General features: G+C 47.8%; 1 protein-coding gene across 6 annotated transcripts in view; it reads left to right on the top strand.

Moving 5' to 3' along the window:
* rerea (arginine-glutamic acid dipeptide (RE) repeats a) overlaps positions 1-17,573 on the top strand; it is a 153,117-nt gene that overhangs the window by 86,723 nt on the left and 48,821 nt on the right. For 4 of the 6 annotated variants that reach the window (XM_069183825.1, XM_069183826.1, XM_069183823.1 and 1 more), the window contains 4 exons: positions 4,255-4,360; positions 5,640-5,736; positions 6,909-7,013; positions 15,783-15,831. In XM_069183825.1, coding sequence (XP_069039926.1) covers positions 4,255-4,360; positions 5,640-5,736; positions 6,909-7,013; positions 15,783-15,831 — 357 coding nt within the window. Of the gene's footprint in view, positions 1-4,254; positions 4,361-5,639; positions 5,737-6,908; positions 7,014-10,437; positions 10,691-15,782; positions 15,832-17,573 lie in introns of those variants that run through there. The other 2 variants (XM_069183827.1, XM_069183828.1) reach the window with 2 other exon arrangements.

Raw genomic sequence — 17,573 nt, 5'->3', positions numbered from 1 at the left:
CATAACCTTGAAGAGATTTTGCTTTTATTTTTGATAGCTCTTACTACAAAAGGAGAAGGCAGGAGGCAAAAAAAACCCGTTTGATCCAAATTTGCATTGCTGCCGTCGTTTCCCTTTTTTAAACGATTTTGTTTCTGAATTTGAGTGGGTGTTCTTGTTTAAAACACTGCGTCGCTAAAGATAAATACGGGAGAATTAGTTGACCAACTGCCATCATTTGTGAGTTCGTCGAGTGTTGGTATATGCTGGAGATCATTCATAATGCATTTTAATTTTGAGATTTTATTCTCCCTTGGCAGGGGACAAGGATGAGTTGCATTTTAGGAAGTGAAATGCAGAAGTGGTCTGACACTGAGCTGTTTGTGCTCTTTATAGGTCTGTCTTTGTGCTGTGGTTCATGGTTTGCTAAAATCCATATGGAATTGCTTACAGAGTAGATGTAGTGTAGCTCTTAGCTGGCAGTGCTGAGGAAAAAAGAGAGAAAAGCTCTTGTTCAAACATTTGTCTTCCATAAGGTTGCCGGGGAACCTGTTTTCTCTGTCCATCCTTACCGTGTTATACACTGTTTGCTTTTGTATTACATGGGTTTAGATCACGCTAATCCCTGGGTTTGTCTTGGATAATTAAGTACAGGCTAGGATAACGAGGTACCAGTTTCACCAAGATGTATGCAGTTTTTCACAGTTAAATACTGAAATGCTGCAGCCAAATGGTTTTAAATACTGTAGTGATCTTTACAAGTACTTTGCATAGTACTTTGCAATGTTCATTTAGTAAGAGTGGTGTGTGATCTTGTTTTAAATACGGCTTTAGCATCTAGATGTGTAACTTGGTCTTGAAGTGCCGCCTTGGTTGACTGGTGGTTTTCTAGAAGAGTTTTGGTAAATTGGTATGCTCTTCCCTTTCCTGCTTCACTCCCTCTGGAGAGTTTCTGTACTCAGTACACAGCCTGTTCTTGACGTCCTGGGTTTAAAAACGATTATTCCACCCTCAGTATTTAAAAACATGAGATTTCTGCATTGCTGATTTAATTTTTAATGCATGATTTTATTCATGCTTCACTGTTAAACAGCATGCTGTTTTATACAAGTTACAGCAGTGTGCGAGAAGCTCAGTTCAGCATTTAAAAATAAACAATGGTTTCCTGTTAATGTGTTGGGGGGGAAAAAAGTCTGGCTTTGCTTAACTTCCATTCATTTTCTTCTGAGAACAAGCAGCTCCCTGCTTAACCGCTGGTCCTTTGGTTGTGGTTTTTATTTTTCGGTTTTGACTGCACGCACTGCCCGAACCCCCGCCCCCCCCCCCCAACACCCCCCTTTTGTTTGACGAGCAGTTTGGAGATCACATGGCTTGTTGTAAGGATGGGGGGGGGGGCAGCCGGATTACTCAGTTCAAATCAGATCTGCCGTCATCAGCGCGATGGGCATGCTTCAGTGATTATATTGAAAAGACATGCGCGCGGAGGGATCTGCCTGTGAAATATCGAACGCTTCTCCTTCCAGTGACAATATACACATCGGACACACACCACATTAGTGCATGGGATTGCTGCTTTCAATTTGTCTTTGCAGACAGTTCAGTGCACCGGTCAGGGATAGCAGCCATATTCCCGTCTTAAGGTCCTTGGCTCTGGGAGGCTGTGTTATTAGGTGAATCCAGGGACATTGTTAACCAGCACAAAGGCAGGTTGCCAATTCTGTACTTTCTTGGCCCCCCCTCAGTGTTAAACCCCAAAATGGCCTGTTGTTTTTATTCGCAATTCATTGGGCAGCTGCTCTCTTAACAGCGCTGTGGCTCTGCAGAGGGCAGGTTAACACACTGTGTGTAGAAGGCAGGGGAATGGAGACAGAAGGGGGCCGATTCAGCAGAGGTAGTTACAAGTGGGGCTGCCCGCCGGCTCAAAGAGGAATGTGTCAGCGCCGTCTCCCCCTTCGGGGATCTGCTGGGGGTAAGACTGTCGGCCATTGTCCGCGGCAGAGCCTCGGCGCCCCGCACGGCCTGCGTCCAGCTGAGGAGGTCTGCGCCAAGCGGATTGAGGCGAGCTACAGATAAAACACCACCCTTCTGAAGTGAAGTGTGAGTTTTTGCTACGTTACTGTAGCATCTTCAAAAAAAAACAAAACACGGTTTGAGAATTTAACAACGATGGGGGAAAGAGAGGCAGACAGGAGCTCTATCAAAGCGAGCAGTGCTCGCTGCTCTAATGTAGTTTGGAATGCCACTAATCAATTCAGCATTGTAATTCTAATGGAATTGCTGCTTCTCCCTCTCTCTCCTTCCTTTGTGCTTAAGAGTACTTATCTCGATAATTTGATTCTGTGCAATGATCTGGTCCATGCAACATGCAAACATAATTAGGGTTTAATAATGAAACAGTCATTTCCAGTCTTTTAGACTTAGTAAGGAAAGGTCAGGGGTTTCAGGTTCATTTATTTTTATGGTTAAAAAAAGTCTCCGTTTGTGCCTGGGGTGTTTTCAGGTTTCACTCTTTTCTTCCAGAAGCTTGCTTGAGTGCAAGGACTTAAGCACTGGATTAAGAGGGAAAGCCATGAAAATATAGCGTGTTTATTTTTTTTTAATCATGCCGAAGAGAGAAGGAAAATTGCAAGCGGTTAATATGCCATTAACATGTTTTACAGCGCTGTAGACCAGTGCTTTAATAACTTTATCTAGCAAATTACACAGCAGCGGCTGCAGTGGGGAAGGCGAGGGGGCGGAGAGCCAGTGGCTTCCAGTAAATTAATTGAGCCAGAGTTCAGCTCTAATCCCTCTGATGGAGGGCTGCAGCTACCCTGTCCCTGTATTATTTAAGAAGGTTTAGCTCCAAATATGAATTCCAAATAACTGAAAGCAAAATCATTTTTAATTAGAGGCCCCTGTTGGGGGGGGGGGACCTTAAATTTTGAAATTGAAATCGTTGATCTTGCGCTAATAAGCCTCTTCCAGTGCTCCTGGTGTGTGGCGGTGGCTGATGTGCGCGGGGTGACCGTGAGTCTTCCCCTAACGAGGAGGTAGATGGCGGACGTGTGCCCTGACAGTAATCGGACAAGACGGGCATTTTTTTGGATCTGGGAGGGTTGGAGCTGTGTGGCGGTCCGAAAGCAGTGATTGACGGGGAGGGGGAGTGGAATAAACTGCGTTGTCAGTGCAAGCGTTTTTTTTCTTCTCCCTTTACGGAGGCAGTTGTTTTTTTTTTCTATCCAATGTAGCGATGTTGTTTTAGAACCGGGGTTTATTTTTGCGGGCGCGGGTGTGTTCGGTGCTGGCGTTTCCCTCCGCGTTTTATCGCTGTCGAGGAAGAGGCCGCCCCGTCCTGCTTGGGCTCCCCCGCTCCTTGTGTGAGCTACAGCCCACAGACAAGGCCTTGGGGATCAGCGGCTCGGGACCAGACCCCTCTTTTCTGTGCGCACTCCCTCAGCTGGGGTCGCAGCGCTTGGAAAAGGACCCCCGATATCAGAAATTTAAGAATAACTTTATATTGTCCCATAAAAGCAGTGGGCAAAGCTAGTATTGTAGCTCTTAAAAGCATTTGGTTTCTAGAATCATTCCAGGGTGAAATTAATACCTTTTTTTGGCACAATAAATACAGCCAGCTTTGCTTGAAAGGGTATGATGTACAGTTAATGTTGAAGGCAGCAGTGATTTCTGGCTGTAATAGAAAAGCTCCATTGCCTCTGTTATACAGAGCTGTGGTTCCCCTAATGTTCTTTAAACCGTCTCAATGGTCAGCCAGGTTTGTGTGGAGGAATAATAAATATTTCATGTGAATGAATGAAAACATTTGTTTTCCTTTCCTTAGCCTGTAACACTGATCTCTGACTCAGTGCTGCCACCCACTGTTACTTCTCTTGAATTTCCACACTGGGTTTTGCAGGGGTGCAATGCCACAGAGTGACAGCAGGTGGCAGTGTACTAAGTCACCCACTCCCTCCAGAACACCACAGCCAAGAGCTGTTCTCCACACAGGACAGGGTTAAGGCAAACATGGTGATGGAAAGCTTCTTGGGATGTTTTGATGGTTTTATGTAAATGTGTGGTTAATAAAATTAGTCGCGTATATAAACAAAATTAGTCATATGCACTGAAGATGCGGTTGTATTTCTATCACTGTGCTTTATGTAGAACTTAAGGACGCCTTCATTTGCCTAGTGGAACATTAATCAATGACTGTAGGTTATACTGGGCTCTATGCTGTGCAACAGTCATTTGAAAAAGCTTGCAAGTGTGCTGAATGTTTTTATTTTTTTCCCCCAGAGTAAACGGGACCATCTGCTGATGAGTGTGAAATGGTACTACCGCCAGTCTGAAGTGCCGGATTCCGTGTACCAACACCTGGTCCAGGATCGCAACAATGAAAACGGTGCGTTTCCTTGTTTATTTCAGCCCAAGAGGACCTCATGACTTTGTCCTGTGTGTGGGTTGCCGTTAATTGTTTTTCCCTTTTTCTAAGAAACGGGGCACAACCGTAAACTAGAGGAGGTACAGAGTAAAAAAAAAAAAACGGAGCCAAAATTACAAGACCGTTCTTGCCTGGTTAATTTTGCACAGAACCAAAGTCGTCTTTATGTTTTCTATCCAGTGCAGCTTGCAAAGGCTTTGTTGCCCCCTGCAGGGTTGCAGGCAGCGGGATCTCGGTTTAGCGTCTCGTCCGAAGGACAGGGCACAAAGAGTTCTGAACACTTCGTTTGGGGCGACATTTGAGGGATCCTTCCCTGAAACGTTTCTCCGATGGTTGGCCTCCCTAGACCCCCCATCCCCCCCCCACCTCCCCCCCCCCCCCCCCCGGCCTCATCTTCTGCAGAAGACGACATTTTTCATATCGGGATGTCAGTGGTACTTTGTTCTTCTGGTGCAATATGGACCTGTCTACAGCAGGCTGTGTACGATCCCAGGCTCAAGCCCCCTGGAGCCCTGTTTGATGTACATGCGCACTGTGCCGGTGTTGAAAACAAATTTGCTAAACTGTTTCCTTGTCTGTGTCACGACTCGACTGCCCCGGCTTTGTAGAACAGTGGCACTGCTTTAACCTGAAGACCGCTAGCTGACAGCCGGGCCTGCAACAGTGGCTCTGCTGCACGAGGAAGCACTTTGACAAACGCCAGAAACCAGAACCACACGAGGGATTGTGCTTGACGTCTGTCCTGGCAGGCCCGAGAAAAAAGACTTTCCCTGCGGGTTAAACCCTTTGACACGGTCACCTTCCACCCTTATCCCATGACTGCTGTAGCTTAAAGTATAGGTTATAGGTGTCTCCCAAAGGGTGATTGGAACATTTATTGAAAGTTTGTCTTGCTCAATACAACGGTTTTACAGGATTTTTCTTTCCTGTGGTGAAAGCGTGCCAGCTCTTCGTTTTTACCATTTTCTTTTCTCCTGTCTAGGTGCTGGAGGCTTTAACCATTATTTTTTCCTGTAGACTGTGCTAATGCTCTCCCGGTGAGGGAACCTCCTACGTTTCTGCAGTCTCGCCCCTGGATGTTCCTCAGAGATCTTGGTTTTTCAGCTTCCAGAGACCCCACGATCTCTCCCACCCCATCCCCGTCTCTGTCCGTCTCTTGCTTCTGGTGCGATTGAAGTGCTGGACTGACCCAAGCTCTGCTGGGGGCTGACCACTTGCAAAACGCTTCTTCTTTTCCCAGACTCTGGCCGGGAGCTCGTCATCACCGACCCTGTCGTCAAGAGCAGAGAGCTCTTCATTTCGGATTACGTGGACACGTACCATGCTGCCGCTCTGAGGCAAGTGAAAGGGATCATCCAGTGGCCGGCACACGGGTGAAATGTGCTTGAAGGCGGAGGGAGTTGGGATTGAAGCAGAGTTCTCTTTGTGTTACCTTTGTTTCGTGCAACAGAGGAATGTTAGATTTTTTGGTGTAATTGGATGACAAGTCTTTAAAAAAAAATGGGAACATGTGCAAGGAATGGGGCTGTACCCTGTAAGCTCTAATTTTAGGTGAACTGTTAGATTTACATCCGTAGACGGGCGTACATTTGTCTCAGCACATCTGTCCCTCTTGCCCTTTTCTGCGTTTGGTATTAAGGGCCATGCAGAGCTTTTTTTAAAAAAAAAAAATCAAAACAGATGCTAATCGTTTGTGCTCTCGCCTGCTCATGTGATATGTGAATCATTGTATCATACATTACTTCACGTTTAAAAAAAAATAAAGTAGTGCTTTACTGACCATGGTGAAGAGAAAAAAAATTGCAACTGCAGGACTATTATCTTGAGTTTGAAACCAGATCGTTTCCTTTCTTTAACAATTTTGCTCATATGACTTTTTAACCAAAACCATCTGGAAATGGCACTGAAGCCTTCAAAGCCACATCACTGAAGCCACTGATTTCAGGGCAAATTAGCTGCTACTTCTGCTACACAGAGAGCTTTTGATTTGACTTATTAGAGGGCTTTAGATAAACTTACTAAATTCCAGTGGTGTGCTGTAATTCCCCATCCAAACTCCACATCCCTTTCATCTTCTTGAGAAGGTAGCTTTCCAGTGTGATTCTGGGTGCTGGAAGAGAAATGAAAGCAAACAAAGTGTGATGCCTGTTATTCTTACGGAGCTAGACATGAAGAAATGAAATAAGACGGTTAAAATGAAACCAAGATGTGGGGTTCAGGCATTGCAACATTCCCCTTGCCGCTTCACCTGATGTCAAATATCTACAAGTCCCATCAAAGATACAGCTTACAGCTGTTCATTTGTTTTTCTGATGCGATTTGACTGGATCCTACCTGGTAGTCCAGTTAATGAGGGATAGGGCTGATGGGGCCAGTAGCTACTTTCAGATTGCATTAGATTCGTGAGGATGTCATTCCTATTTGTTTTATTTATACTAGGTCCTGTAGGCACTGACGCATATTACAGTTGTATTAATCCAGGGAATTTGTTTTTTTGTGTTGTTTTCAGAGGAAAATGCCATATTTCCCATTTTTCTGACATTTTTGCTGCGAGAGAGTTCAAAGCCCGTATCGACTCATTTTTCTACATACTTGGCTACAATCCAGAGACCAGGTAAGAATTCGACCCCGTTTTGTGGAGATCTCTTGACAAATCTGTTCCAGTCACAGTTGGGCATGAAAGAAAAACTCCTAGCTGATTACCTGCATGAAAAGGCCCAGAGCTTACAGTGTGATGGAAGTTAATTATTGTGATTAAGTGTGGAGAGAAGCCTGTATAATGTTTGAGCTTATTCAGCTATTTGTAGCATAATTAGCTCCTTATTGCATCAGGAAGCCAAGCAACACACAAGCTAATTACATTTAAACACAGGCTCAAGGCACTTTTTTTGTCTTGGATTCTTTGAGTGATCTAAAGAAATCTGAAACATGCACCAGGATTTCTCCAGTAAAAAAAACACACAGCTTGTGTGCACGTGACATTGAAGTGTTGCCTGGCCATTCGTAGGCATGACCTTTTCTCTAGGAATGTTACCTTCCACAACGAGTTGCTTTTCCTGCACGTTCCCCTGACTTCAAAAAGCTGTATTTGCACTAAAAAATGTCAGGTCTAGCGTCTCTTAACGGGTCAACGCATTATGCATGTAACTGGCATGATTGTGGGAGAGTGGATCTTGTATCCTAAACAGAAATGTGACTACAGTCTTGAAGGTGAAGAATACATCTGCAGGATTGTACTTACTGTTTTTGCAACCACATTGAGGTTCTAGGATTTAGATGTCTAAAATTCAGAAGGCGAGTGGCACGTCACTGACCTTGAAGTCGCACATGTGCCCAGCTGTTTGATGGCCTGTTTCCCTTTGGTTCATTTGTCTTCATGCCTGTTATTGGTGTTTCCATCTGGAGGGTAATTTGACATTAGTGTCCTCCCTCCACCTCACTGCCTCTAGATCAGTAAATAGCCCTGCTAGAAAAATAGATGCATGCACTGAAACAGATGACGGGCCATATGACCAGGGCTTCGCTGGTTTACAAAAGGGGTTCACAGACTTTATCGGTAGCTCTGCGTAATGTATATTGCAAAGGTTGACAAGCTTGCAGATCATAGTCTGTGAATAAGTTTGAATCTATGGTGGATGCAAGAGGATTCTGAAATGTGAATGAAATGGAGTGAATTTGTCTTCATCGGATGTGAACTGATATCAGTGCTTTAAAAATATTGCGATTTCCCTTTTTCGTGATTTATCTACTTGTTGTGTGTAACTGCACTTCACCATGAGGCTTGCTACTGTATGTCTTTCCTTTGTTGTTAATAATAATGTGAGGCAAACCTTGCACTGTCCTGATCTCCTTTGTCACCGGCTCATCCCATCAGGCCAGGCTGGCGTGCGAGTGGAGCTTTGTGTTTTGTGTGAGGTTGTCCCAGAGTGTAGTGGAGCAGTTTTCTAAATCGCTTGCCTGTTATTAAGCTAGTGTCCAGTATGAAAACTGAGTCACCTGCATTGCAAGGGGCTACTCCACCATTTCCCTTGGCTCTTTCACTAGGTGGCCAGGTGCTGGCGATGGTCTCTAGCCCATTCCCCTTCTCTGTGCAATTCGTGCACTCCTGGAGCTCAGTGGCTCACTGCCCTCGAGACGCTTCTCGTTACCCATGATCCCTTGTGGGCTGGTCTTCTGATCCATCCGCCAGTGGGTGTTGGACGTTCCACCTGTTTGGTCAGCTGCATGGTTTTGTTTAGTGTAGCTCGTCTAGGGCAGAAAAGTGGGGGGCGGGGCACGCTTTGATCAAGTCACTTTTTTTCCAGGCGCTGGCACTGATCTGGAAACACCCGTGTATTTGGCAAATTTACCCCATGTCCACGCAGCCTAGACTTTTCTTTTTAGTCATCTGTTGACAAGATGGGCCCATTCTTGTGGCTTTTGCCTTGTCCTTACTTAGGACCTAAAGCTGCTGAGGACTCTCCATACACCACACTGCATACGTCAAGGAGGATCAAGTTAGTGAAGCACGAGGCTGTGAATATCAGCCCCTGTTGTTGAGCTATGTACAAGTCATTTACCTTCCCTGGGTTACTTCCTCATATTTACAATTTTAATTGATGGGTATGAAGGATAGAAACTGTTGCAGAAGCATCAGCATGTATCATTCAGAGGTTTTTGGAGACCGATGCATAGAAACCCTGTTTATGAAGAAGAAAAGTCCAAACCCTCTTCCACCCAGATCCTTAGAACTGGTGGTACAAAAAGTAGTATTGCTTATTTCAGCCAAAACATTGTTGCAGTTTATGACAGAGATGGACAAAGGTTTGCAGATGTTGTTGGGCAGTAAATCGGCTTTTATGCCCATTCTGTTTGTATCGATGGGATTGGGATCCTGGGGCGATGGGGTTTGGTCGGGCTTCTGACATGGAGTTCAGAGGTGTATCAGTGGGAATGACCAATATTAGACACTACATGGTCATCTGTGCTTTTTCACAGATGCTGCATGTGTGCTATAAGTATTGCAAAGTATTACAAGTATCTGACAAATCCTCTTTATAGATTAGTATCAAATAAGTAAAAGAAAATGGTTTAGTCATGGAGCCATAGAACAGCAGCTCCCAGCTCTGGTCCTGGAGGATCATGGTCTTGTGATCGCTCCAGCCAAGTTCTTAATCACAGGCTGATTAGCTGATTTACGTGTTCTCTTTGGGGCGTATTTGTACGTTTGTCTCCAGCCTGACCAGGCTCACACCTGCTGAGCTTCAGTGGGCTGCCAGTTGTGAGCTGCAGGGTGTGATATGGCTGCTGGCTGTTTTATGTTGTGCACTTCGAGAAAACGCCACCGTTATGTTGTGTCTGATGGTATTCAGTAGGAGCAGGGTGACCATGGTAACGAGAGTAAAATCTTTTGGCACCCTGGTCTTTCATCTTTATAAACAAGAGGTGCTAGAGGTCTGAAATAGAGCAGCAAGCTCTTTTCAGCAAAAGTTAGAGCGTAGTAACCAGGTATTGTGGTACAGTATTTAATTTTGGAGTGGTAATTTTAATCGGAACATTTCGGGTGAAAAGCTCCTTTTACTCTCGGAGAAGAGGTCTTTGCCCCCACATTGACAGGTCGCCTGTGGTGCTAGTGACCACTTTACCTCTTGCATGAAAAGGCTGGCAAACTCCCAGTCTTATTCAGCTCTTAGTTATTGTTTTTTTTGTAAGTGGTGGCACCAGTTGAATGAGAAGAAAAGCAACAATCCTGCAATAAGATAAAAACAAAATACCCCCCCTCCCCTCCCAGCGCAGAGGGCGCTGCGTGAATCTCCGTGAACAGGGCAGGTTTTCACCTTGGCACCCCCCTTGCAGCCCCCCTGCTCTTCCTTGCTCCTGGCTGTTGCATGTCACGAACCCCCTTGCGCAGGCCCCGGCCCCCCTGCTCTGTATGCAGTGCGGCGCGGCGGCGGCGGAGCGCTGGAGCGGGGAGATGGCTCGCGCTGAGCGTGTGCGCGCGTGTCTCTGTGTGGTGTGTGCGAGCGAGCGAGCGGGCGTGTGCGCGCAGGGTCGCGGCGCATGCTCAGTTCCGTGCCTGTGGAGAAACGGGAACTTTGTACGCTGTGCGTGAAAGGCTGAGGTCATAGCACAAGCTCAGTGCAAACCTCCGTGACAGACTGCGTGCACCTCCATTTTGAGTACTTAGAATAGGCAGGGGGAAAAAAAAGAGGGAGTTTGTTTGTTTCTGCGCTGAGAGCGGGCAAACTGTCAACATTGGAAGAAGGCAAGAGCTCGGCTTCCCGACATGGACGACCTGTTCAGCCCTCGCAGGTAGGCTCGCCTGTCCCCTGGCCTTGCCTTTTAATTCAAACCGCGCTGTTTACGTTTTGCTCTCGCCCTCCCTCTCCTCGTCTCGCCTGCGCCCGCCTGCATGCAGGTCTGGATGAAATGTGGTACAGCGAGGCCGGGGGGCGCGCTGAGCGCCGGCTGCCGTGTTCCTCGGCGAGCGAGCCTGCTTGCAGAAGCGCCGCGGTTTCCCGTCCCGTCGCCGGACCCCGCAGGTCCGAGGGCTGTGCGCGCGGGGCGCTGGGGGGGTCGTGCGTGTGTAAACACTTGTCACCGATTTGTTTACTAAGTTTCCCCCCCTCCCGTGTTTTGCCGAGGAGGGGAGGGAGAGGAGGGGAGGGGGGTAAATTTGCAAGGCGCTGGATGCCAGGACTCCATTTTGCATCCTTTCGCTGTTCCTGCGACGTGGTGTGTTAAGCGCGGCGGCAGGGAGCGAGGCCGGGCCGGGCGCTCCGTCTCGTTGGCACCGGCTGTCCGAGCGGCGCCCGTGGGTCGGAGCCGTGCCGATGTGGCTGCGTGGGGCTGTCAGGGCCTGTAGGAGCTGCGTTTATGTAATGTTTGCAGGGTGGGGGGGGAGTGTTGCGTGCGGGCGGGGATTGGCTGCCTCTGACGGAGGGGCGGGCCGAGTCGTGACTGCTGGCCCGCTCGGCCAATGGGAGGCCGCGGTTGGCGGTGTTTTGACAAACCTGGGGTCTAGCCCAGGAAATGGGTATAGCCACCCTCCCCGTTTGTGATGGTAACTGCGTGTTATAACGTTGAGTTATTAATAACGAAACGTTTTACTGGGCCGCCTTTTGCACTAGCTTATCAAAGCACCGTGCAGTCTCGCAAACGTAGTCTGACAGCCACGGTTTTCTTAGTTCTGGAGTAATGTTAATGCCTTGGGCAGTGAAGGGCTTGTCCTGGTTCTGATATTGTTTATTTTTTTGTTTTTTAAGGGGGCTTATTAAAGACACGGTCCTGAATTAAAATGTGCATGCAAATTAAATGAACCGTGCAATATCTGCATTCATTTATTTTTCTAATTTTATTTTTGGGGTTAGTGGGGGGGGGGGACCAGAGTCTTCAGTGTCTGCACAAGTTCTTTCATTCCAGTTGGGAATGCAGGTCTGCAGTCCAGCGTTGCCCAGTCGAGGATGAGGCCGCGCTGTGGTCACCTGCCTCAGGGTCTGCTGTCCGGATCTGGGTGCTGGAGCCGTGTCAATCCCCGGGGTTCTGACCCATTTGCCTGGCAGCGCACTGGCTGTAGCCGGGCTGGAGTTCTAGCTGTGCTTCACAGCCGTGGTTCAGCCTCTGCTTTGGACTGCGCAGGCCGCTGGAGAAGGAGTGGTGGGGTGGCTCTCTGGCTCAGGATCTGCACCCGTGGCTGGAAAGGTTGCCAGTTCAAATCCCGCGGCCGGCAGAGGAATCCTACTCCGTTGGGCCCCTGAGCAAGGCCCTTCACCCCAACTGCTCCAGGGGCGCCGTACAATGGCAGACCCTGCGCTCTGACCCCCAGCTTCTCTCCCTGTCTGTGTGTCTGTGTCTCCATGGAGAGCAAGCTGGGGTATGCGAAAAGACGAATTCCTAATGCAAGAAATTGTATAGGGCTAATAAAGAAACATTATTACATTATAGAAGCGTCGCTCAATATGCCACACTGGCGAGCTCGTTTTTCACATTTTATTCAAATGATCTAGGAACGCGTTTTTTTTTCTGGGTGTTGGAAAAATATGTTCCCCGTGGTTGATGTCGTAATCATTGCCGTGGAATGATTGTTTTGTTTTAGTTTGAAGTCAGAATGAACTCTTCTCTTGCATCTCTTCTCAATCCATACCTGCGTCGGAAAGGGAGGGGAAAAAAAATTTCACCAGGCCAGCTGTTGGAGCTGGTTTGGTAGGAGGTAGGAAACCAGTTCTGGGGTGTGTTGCTGAGCAGCTAGGGGGGCGCCTTTAGAGATCTCGGGGCGATGACAGGGGAGACAGGGCTGGAGGGAAACCCTGTGGTTGGTCTGAGTAGTCAGGAGAAGGGACGTGTTCCCAAAACCCAGGTTCCCCAGTAGAGAGGATGCAGTGTTGCTGGGTGGATGCTCTCTCTGTTAGGAAGCGCCCCCCCAGTGCTCGCTGATATCTGGCTTGGCGGTCTGTCCTGTTGCAGGTCCCGGATCCAAGCCTCATCTTTGCGATTTTAATTATCACCTAATCGGGCCTTCTGGTGTCTAGTTGTGCTGGGTCCTGCTGTGGAACTCCTTGTCATGTGGCTGTAAAGCATGCATGTCCCAGCACGCATGCACACCTAGTCTGTTGTGGTGTTTGCTCAGAAGTAATGTTCCTGTTGAACAGCCGATTGCACGGATACAGGATATCGGAGGTGCTGCTCATTGTACTCAAAGCTAGCAGAAGGTGGTGGGTGTGTAACTTTGCAAAGACTGAGATGCAGATTTGACAAAATATTCATTTGGGCTCGATACCGTACAGCTGCAGACTGCACATTATCGCATGGCAGCAAAATGGGGTGTTTGTATTTCTTGTCTCATGCTCTGCTGTCTCAATAGTGCGGAAACCTGAAGCTGGGGTTCTCAATTTCAACCCTGGTCCTGGGCAGACAGGGGCTCCTGTGGTTTTAGTTCCAGCTTGGCTTTTAGTTGCTTAATCCATCCATTTAGTGTCTTTAACGTTTTCATGTGACTGTGCCCTAGGTTAAAGATGCTTGCTGTCCCGGGTTAGTGCAGTAAGCGCAGTTTGAAGACCACTTTCCTTAAGGGTTTCTGGTTTAGGAAGAGGGCAGAGGGTCTTGTTTTGTTTGCAAACTAGGAATCGCACGCCCCACGAGATCGGTCTGGTCGGGACAGGGCGCTTCCTGCCGCTCACAGTGTCCGGCACACCAGGGGGTCGGTCGGGAACCTGCGGGAGGCACTCAAGCGGATCTGCAGGGGGGGTTCTAGGTGTGAACAGAGGCCACAGCGGCAGAGCCGTCTTGAGGAAAACGGAAACCGCAAAATGAGTGTTCTTGGTGTGTTGAAAGGCGAGAGACGTTGATGCCTCCGATGCCGGACAGCTTTGGTTTTCCTGTGCATCTCTCGGCACGCTGCAGGCGAATCCTGTTGACAGGAAGTGCCGTGTTGAGTGCCTTCGCTTGCAGTGAAAGTGTCGTGTGGGGGGCGGTGTAGAAGGCGTGACCCCCCCCCCCCCCACCACCCAACAGCAGCGATGCGCTGTGCATTCTCCGCTAAAGGTCGGCGAAACTTTACTTTTTCCCCGTCTCGGTTGCAGTCTTGTTTTCTATATTGTTTCAGCTGAACGGGTGTCGGAATATATTCGGTCTGCAGGCATTTACCTTGCGCTGCAACGACACGTCTTAAAAAAAAAAGTACGTCAGTAAAAGGTTTAGAGATGGTTTTCTATTTTAACAGACTGTGACCTTTACTCTTCAGAATGGGATTACTGTTGCACCCTCTCTCTCTCTCTCTCTCCTGAGCTGTACGTTTCTGGTTTCCCCGTGCAAAATAATAAAGTGGACGAAAAACCTGATATGGCTGTTGAAAATATTTAAAGCTTGGCAGTGATTCTGGCTAATGGCTCAGCCTTTAGGGTTACAGTACCCTTGATGGAGATGGAGAATCGCTAAGTGGGGGGGGAAATGAACACGGCACCTCAACTGTAGTCCAGCAGTGCGCGGTGGTCGGGGTGTCCCAGCGCGAGGAGAGGGCTCTAGCAGGCCGGGATGGAGAGAGGACGGATTTAAAGACCATTAAAATGGCAACAGGACAGTCCCTCTAGGGTTTCTCCTTTCTAAGTCTGGTCAGACGGCCATGATGGAGAAAGATTTTGAATGCAAATCATCGTGACAGTTTCTGGGCAGCGCGCTCTGCTTTGCTGTGTGGAATCCACACCGTCCCCATGGCAACGGGCTACTTCTGAAAAGGAACATCTTGTCATTTTCTTTAATCCGCTGCAGCTGGGAGATCTGAACACTATTATTAAATTGTTGTTACTATGGTTACGTGCATTTGTTACAGCAACCATTTCGCCGTTCGGTTTGCTTTCGTTTTGTTGCCGTTTTGCCTCCGCAAGGCTTCTCCCCGAAGGATCCGAGAGTAACAGCTTGCCTTGCAGGTGGCTCGTCACGATCAAAGCTTTATTTAAAAAAAAAATATATGTATAGTTCTCCATATCATGATGGCTGCTGTCGTTGAGAGTGCGGGATTCAGCAGTTCAGCAAGTGAGGGCGAAGTGCTTCACCCCTGCATTCCACGTCAGAGAAGCTGCTACGAAAATGTCTACACATGCAGTCCCATCCCTGCCTCTGCAGAAGACTGAAATGTACAGGTTAAGCAGTGTTTTCTCGGAATGGATTTTATAAAAGTCCCGTTTCCTAGACCTTGAGCACGCCCGTGGATTTTCCGCTGCTTAAAGTCACCAACGGCTTTTACCTGTTGCAAATAGGTCGACTGGGCCCATTAACCCCTATCGGACCAGTTTAAATCTTCCTGCAGTTCGGGAGGTATTGGCAGATGAAAAAGCTTAAATGTCGTGATTCTAGTTTATACCCTCTTTCTCTACCGTCTTACAGAGTCGAACAGATTGTGCCCTCTCTGTGGGTACCTCTGTGGAAGGCCACGCATCTTCCTTAAGGAAAACAAAAGCTTTCGTGTGACAGTATGGAGCAGCCGATAACTAACCGCTCTGGGTAGCCTCAGTCTGTTGCCGGCACCAGGTTGACATCTTCCTTAAACACCTGAGCGACAGGGAAAAAACCAACACGTCATTAAACTGTCACTCGGGAGATAGCTGTGGGTCTCTGCTAGCATGTCTTTGTCGCGATGGCACCCAGGCAGACTTTGTGATGTCGGCGGTCCAGTTTTCTGACCACCAGAAACTCGGCGCGCAGCAGTGTGGTGAATTGTCTCCCATCTCTCTGCGCTACACGGGGGCGTCTAGACCGCTGCTAACCACAGGCTTCAGATTTTCAGTTCATTTTTCCGAACAGGGAGGTTGAAGTCCTTTCGCTGTATTATCAGTTTCCTGCTTTCAAAGGCTTTTGCTCTCTCGGTTATCGGCGTTGATGTCTACCCTTACTTTTTTTTTCTCGTTTCCAGGCGACTAAACAGCACGCAGGGGGAGATCCGCGTTGGGCCCAGTCACCAGGTGGGTGTCTTACCTGCAAGGAGCCTGGGCAGCATCAGTGTCGACGGAGCCCCTTGCACAGGCGTCGTAGTTGAATTGGGTGGAGTTTTCTTTCACACATTGGCCTGGATTGCGCAAGCCCGAGAGCTTCTCCAACCTCCATGTGACTAGGGGAGAGATGAGAGACCGTTTCCCCTCCGCGCCCATAGTAGATCTGGGTTCCTGTTCTTCCTCTGGTTCTGTCAGAACTTTTTAATCTGTATTCAGCACTTTATTCCCTCAGTCAATTTCCTCTCTATTACCATTGTCTAGAATGTGAAGTTACATTGCTTATTTTGCTCATGTAGTGCCTCCCTAAACAACTTGGCATATGACAATCACATTTTTGGGGGGGTTTAAGCAGTCATTATAGTACAACAAGAGACGTTCCTTGAAAACTTAGTTTGGTAAATGCCAGGCATTAACATAATGCTGTTCCCTTTGGTGACCAAAAATGTGGAGGTTAAGCACAGATCAGAAATTAATATAAAGGCTAGTTCTTTATAATTTACAAGGTTTAGACAGTTTCAGAAACATACCTTTCTGTGCTTCCTGTGTTTTCAGCAGGTTGTGCCCTTAAACTGCAGATGCCGCAAAAAGCCCTGGTATTTTGTGTTCGTAACGTACAATTACAGAATGCCGTCTAGTCACATAATGGCTGTGCTTATGTTGATTCGTTACATTTGCAGTTTGCTCTTGGCAGAACCGAACATGAAACAGCAGTCTGTGCTGTGGAACTGGGCGAGGAAGGCAGAAATCGGCCAAATTTGGAATATTTTACTGCATGTTGTGGGGGCAGTGGGGAGGCTTGTGGCGTTTGCAGACAGAGCTGGAAATGAGCTCTTCAGTCATCCCTGTGTTTTATTAACCAGGTCGTTGCAGCGTGTACCCTGCTGACTGAATAGGAATCGGCACTTTGGTGTCGCAGCAAGGTCTCGACTGGGCTTTCAGAGCTCATCCCAGCAGCGCCGCAGGCTTGAAGGGGAGGGAAAAAAATCCCATCAGCACTCTGCGTAGCCAGGGCAGGTTTTTTTGTCCTTGGCAAGGCTCGTGTACGGATCCCACCCACCCAAGGCGAGACCTCGGTTGCTCGTGGTGAGGAGGAGAAATGAGAAACGAAGCGACAGTGTGGAGATCACAGGCGCCGCGAGCCAGCGATGAGCAGCTTCGTGATCCGATGTTTACGCGGTGGAGAGAGAGAGAGAGCACTCCGAGCAGAAAGAGAGCACAGCCGGCCTGTTGCACCGAAGGCATTATTCAGACGAACTTCCAATAGGCCTGCTAATGAGGCGACGTTCGTAATTACTGTCTGCGTGTAATGTTTCTTTGCAAACATATTTTGAAAATGCAGCCATGTGGAATAATTATTAGGCTTGAAGCCCGGTGCTGCCTGAAAGACGCGCTATCGGATGTTGCCGCCACAGATAGAAAGAACTGGTAATGAGGTCTCTAGGTACCCACTGGTATCGGTTTCATAGAGTTCAAGCAGCAGCGATGTCGTCACGCGTTCCGAGAGAATCATTAGAACGTTAAGCTTTCAATTTTCAAAGCCACGAAAACAGCAGCAGCAGCATGAAAAAGGCTTTTTTTTTGACAAAATGGAAGAACAGATGTTTCCTATTTTGGAAAAGAAGGTTCAAATCACGCTGTTGAATGAACTACAGAGCCAATAGCTGTCTAAAGTGAATCATAGTACTGATATAGTCCCCTTGTGTTAAAGTAGA

This window comes from Lepisosteus oculatus, chromosome 25 (assembly GCF_040954835.1).
Source record: "Lepisosteus oculatus isolate fLepOcu1 chromosome 25, fLepOcu1.hap2, whole genome shotgun sequence".
Lineage (NCBI taxonomy): Eukaryota > Metazoa > Chordata > Actinopteri > Semionotiformes > Lepisosteidae > Lepisosteus > Lepisosteus oculatus.
The sequence above is the reverse complement of the archived record's forward strand: the minus strand, read 5'-3'. Positions and strand labels throughout refer to the sequence as shown.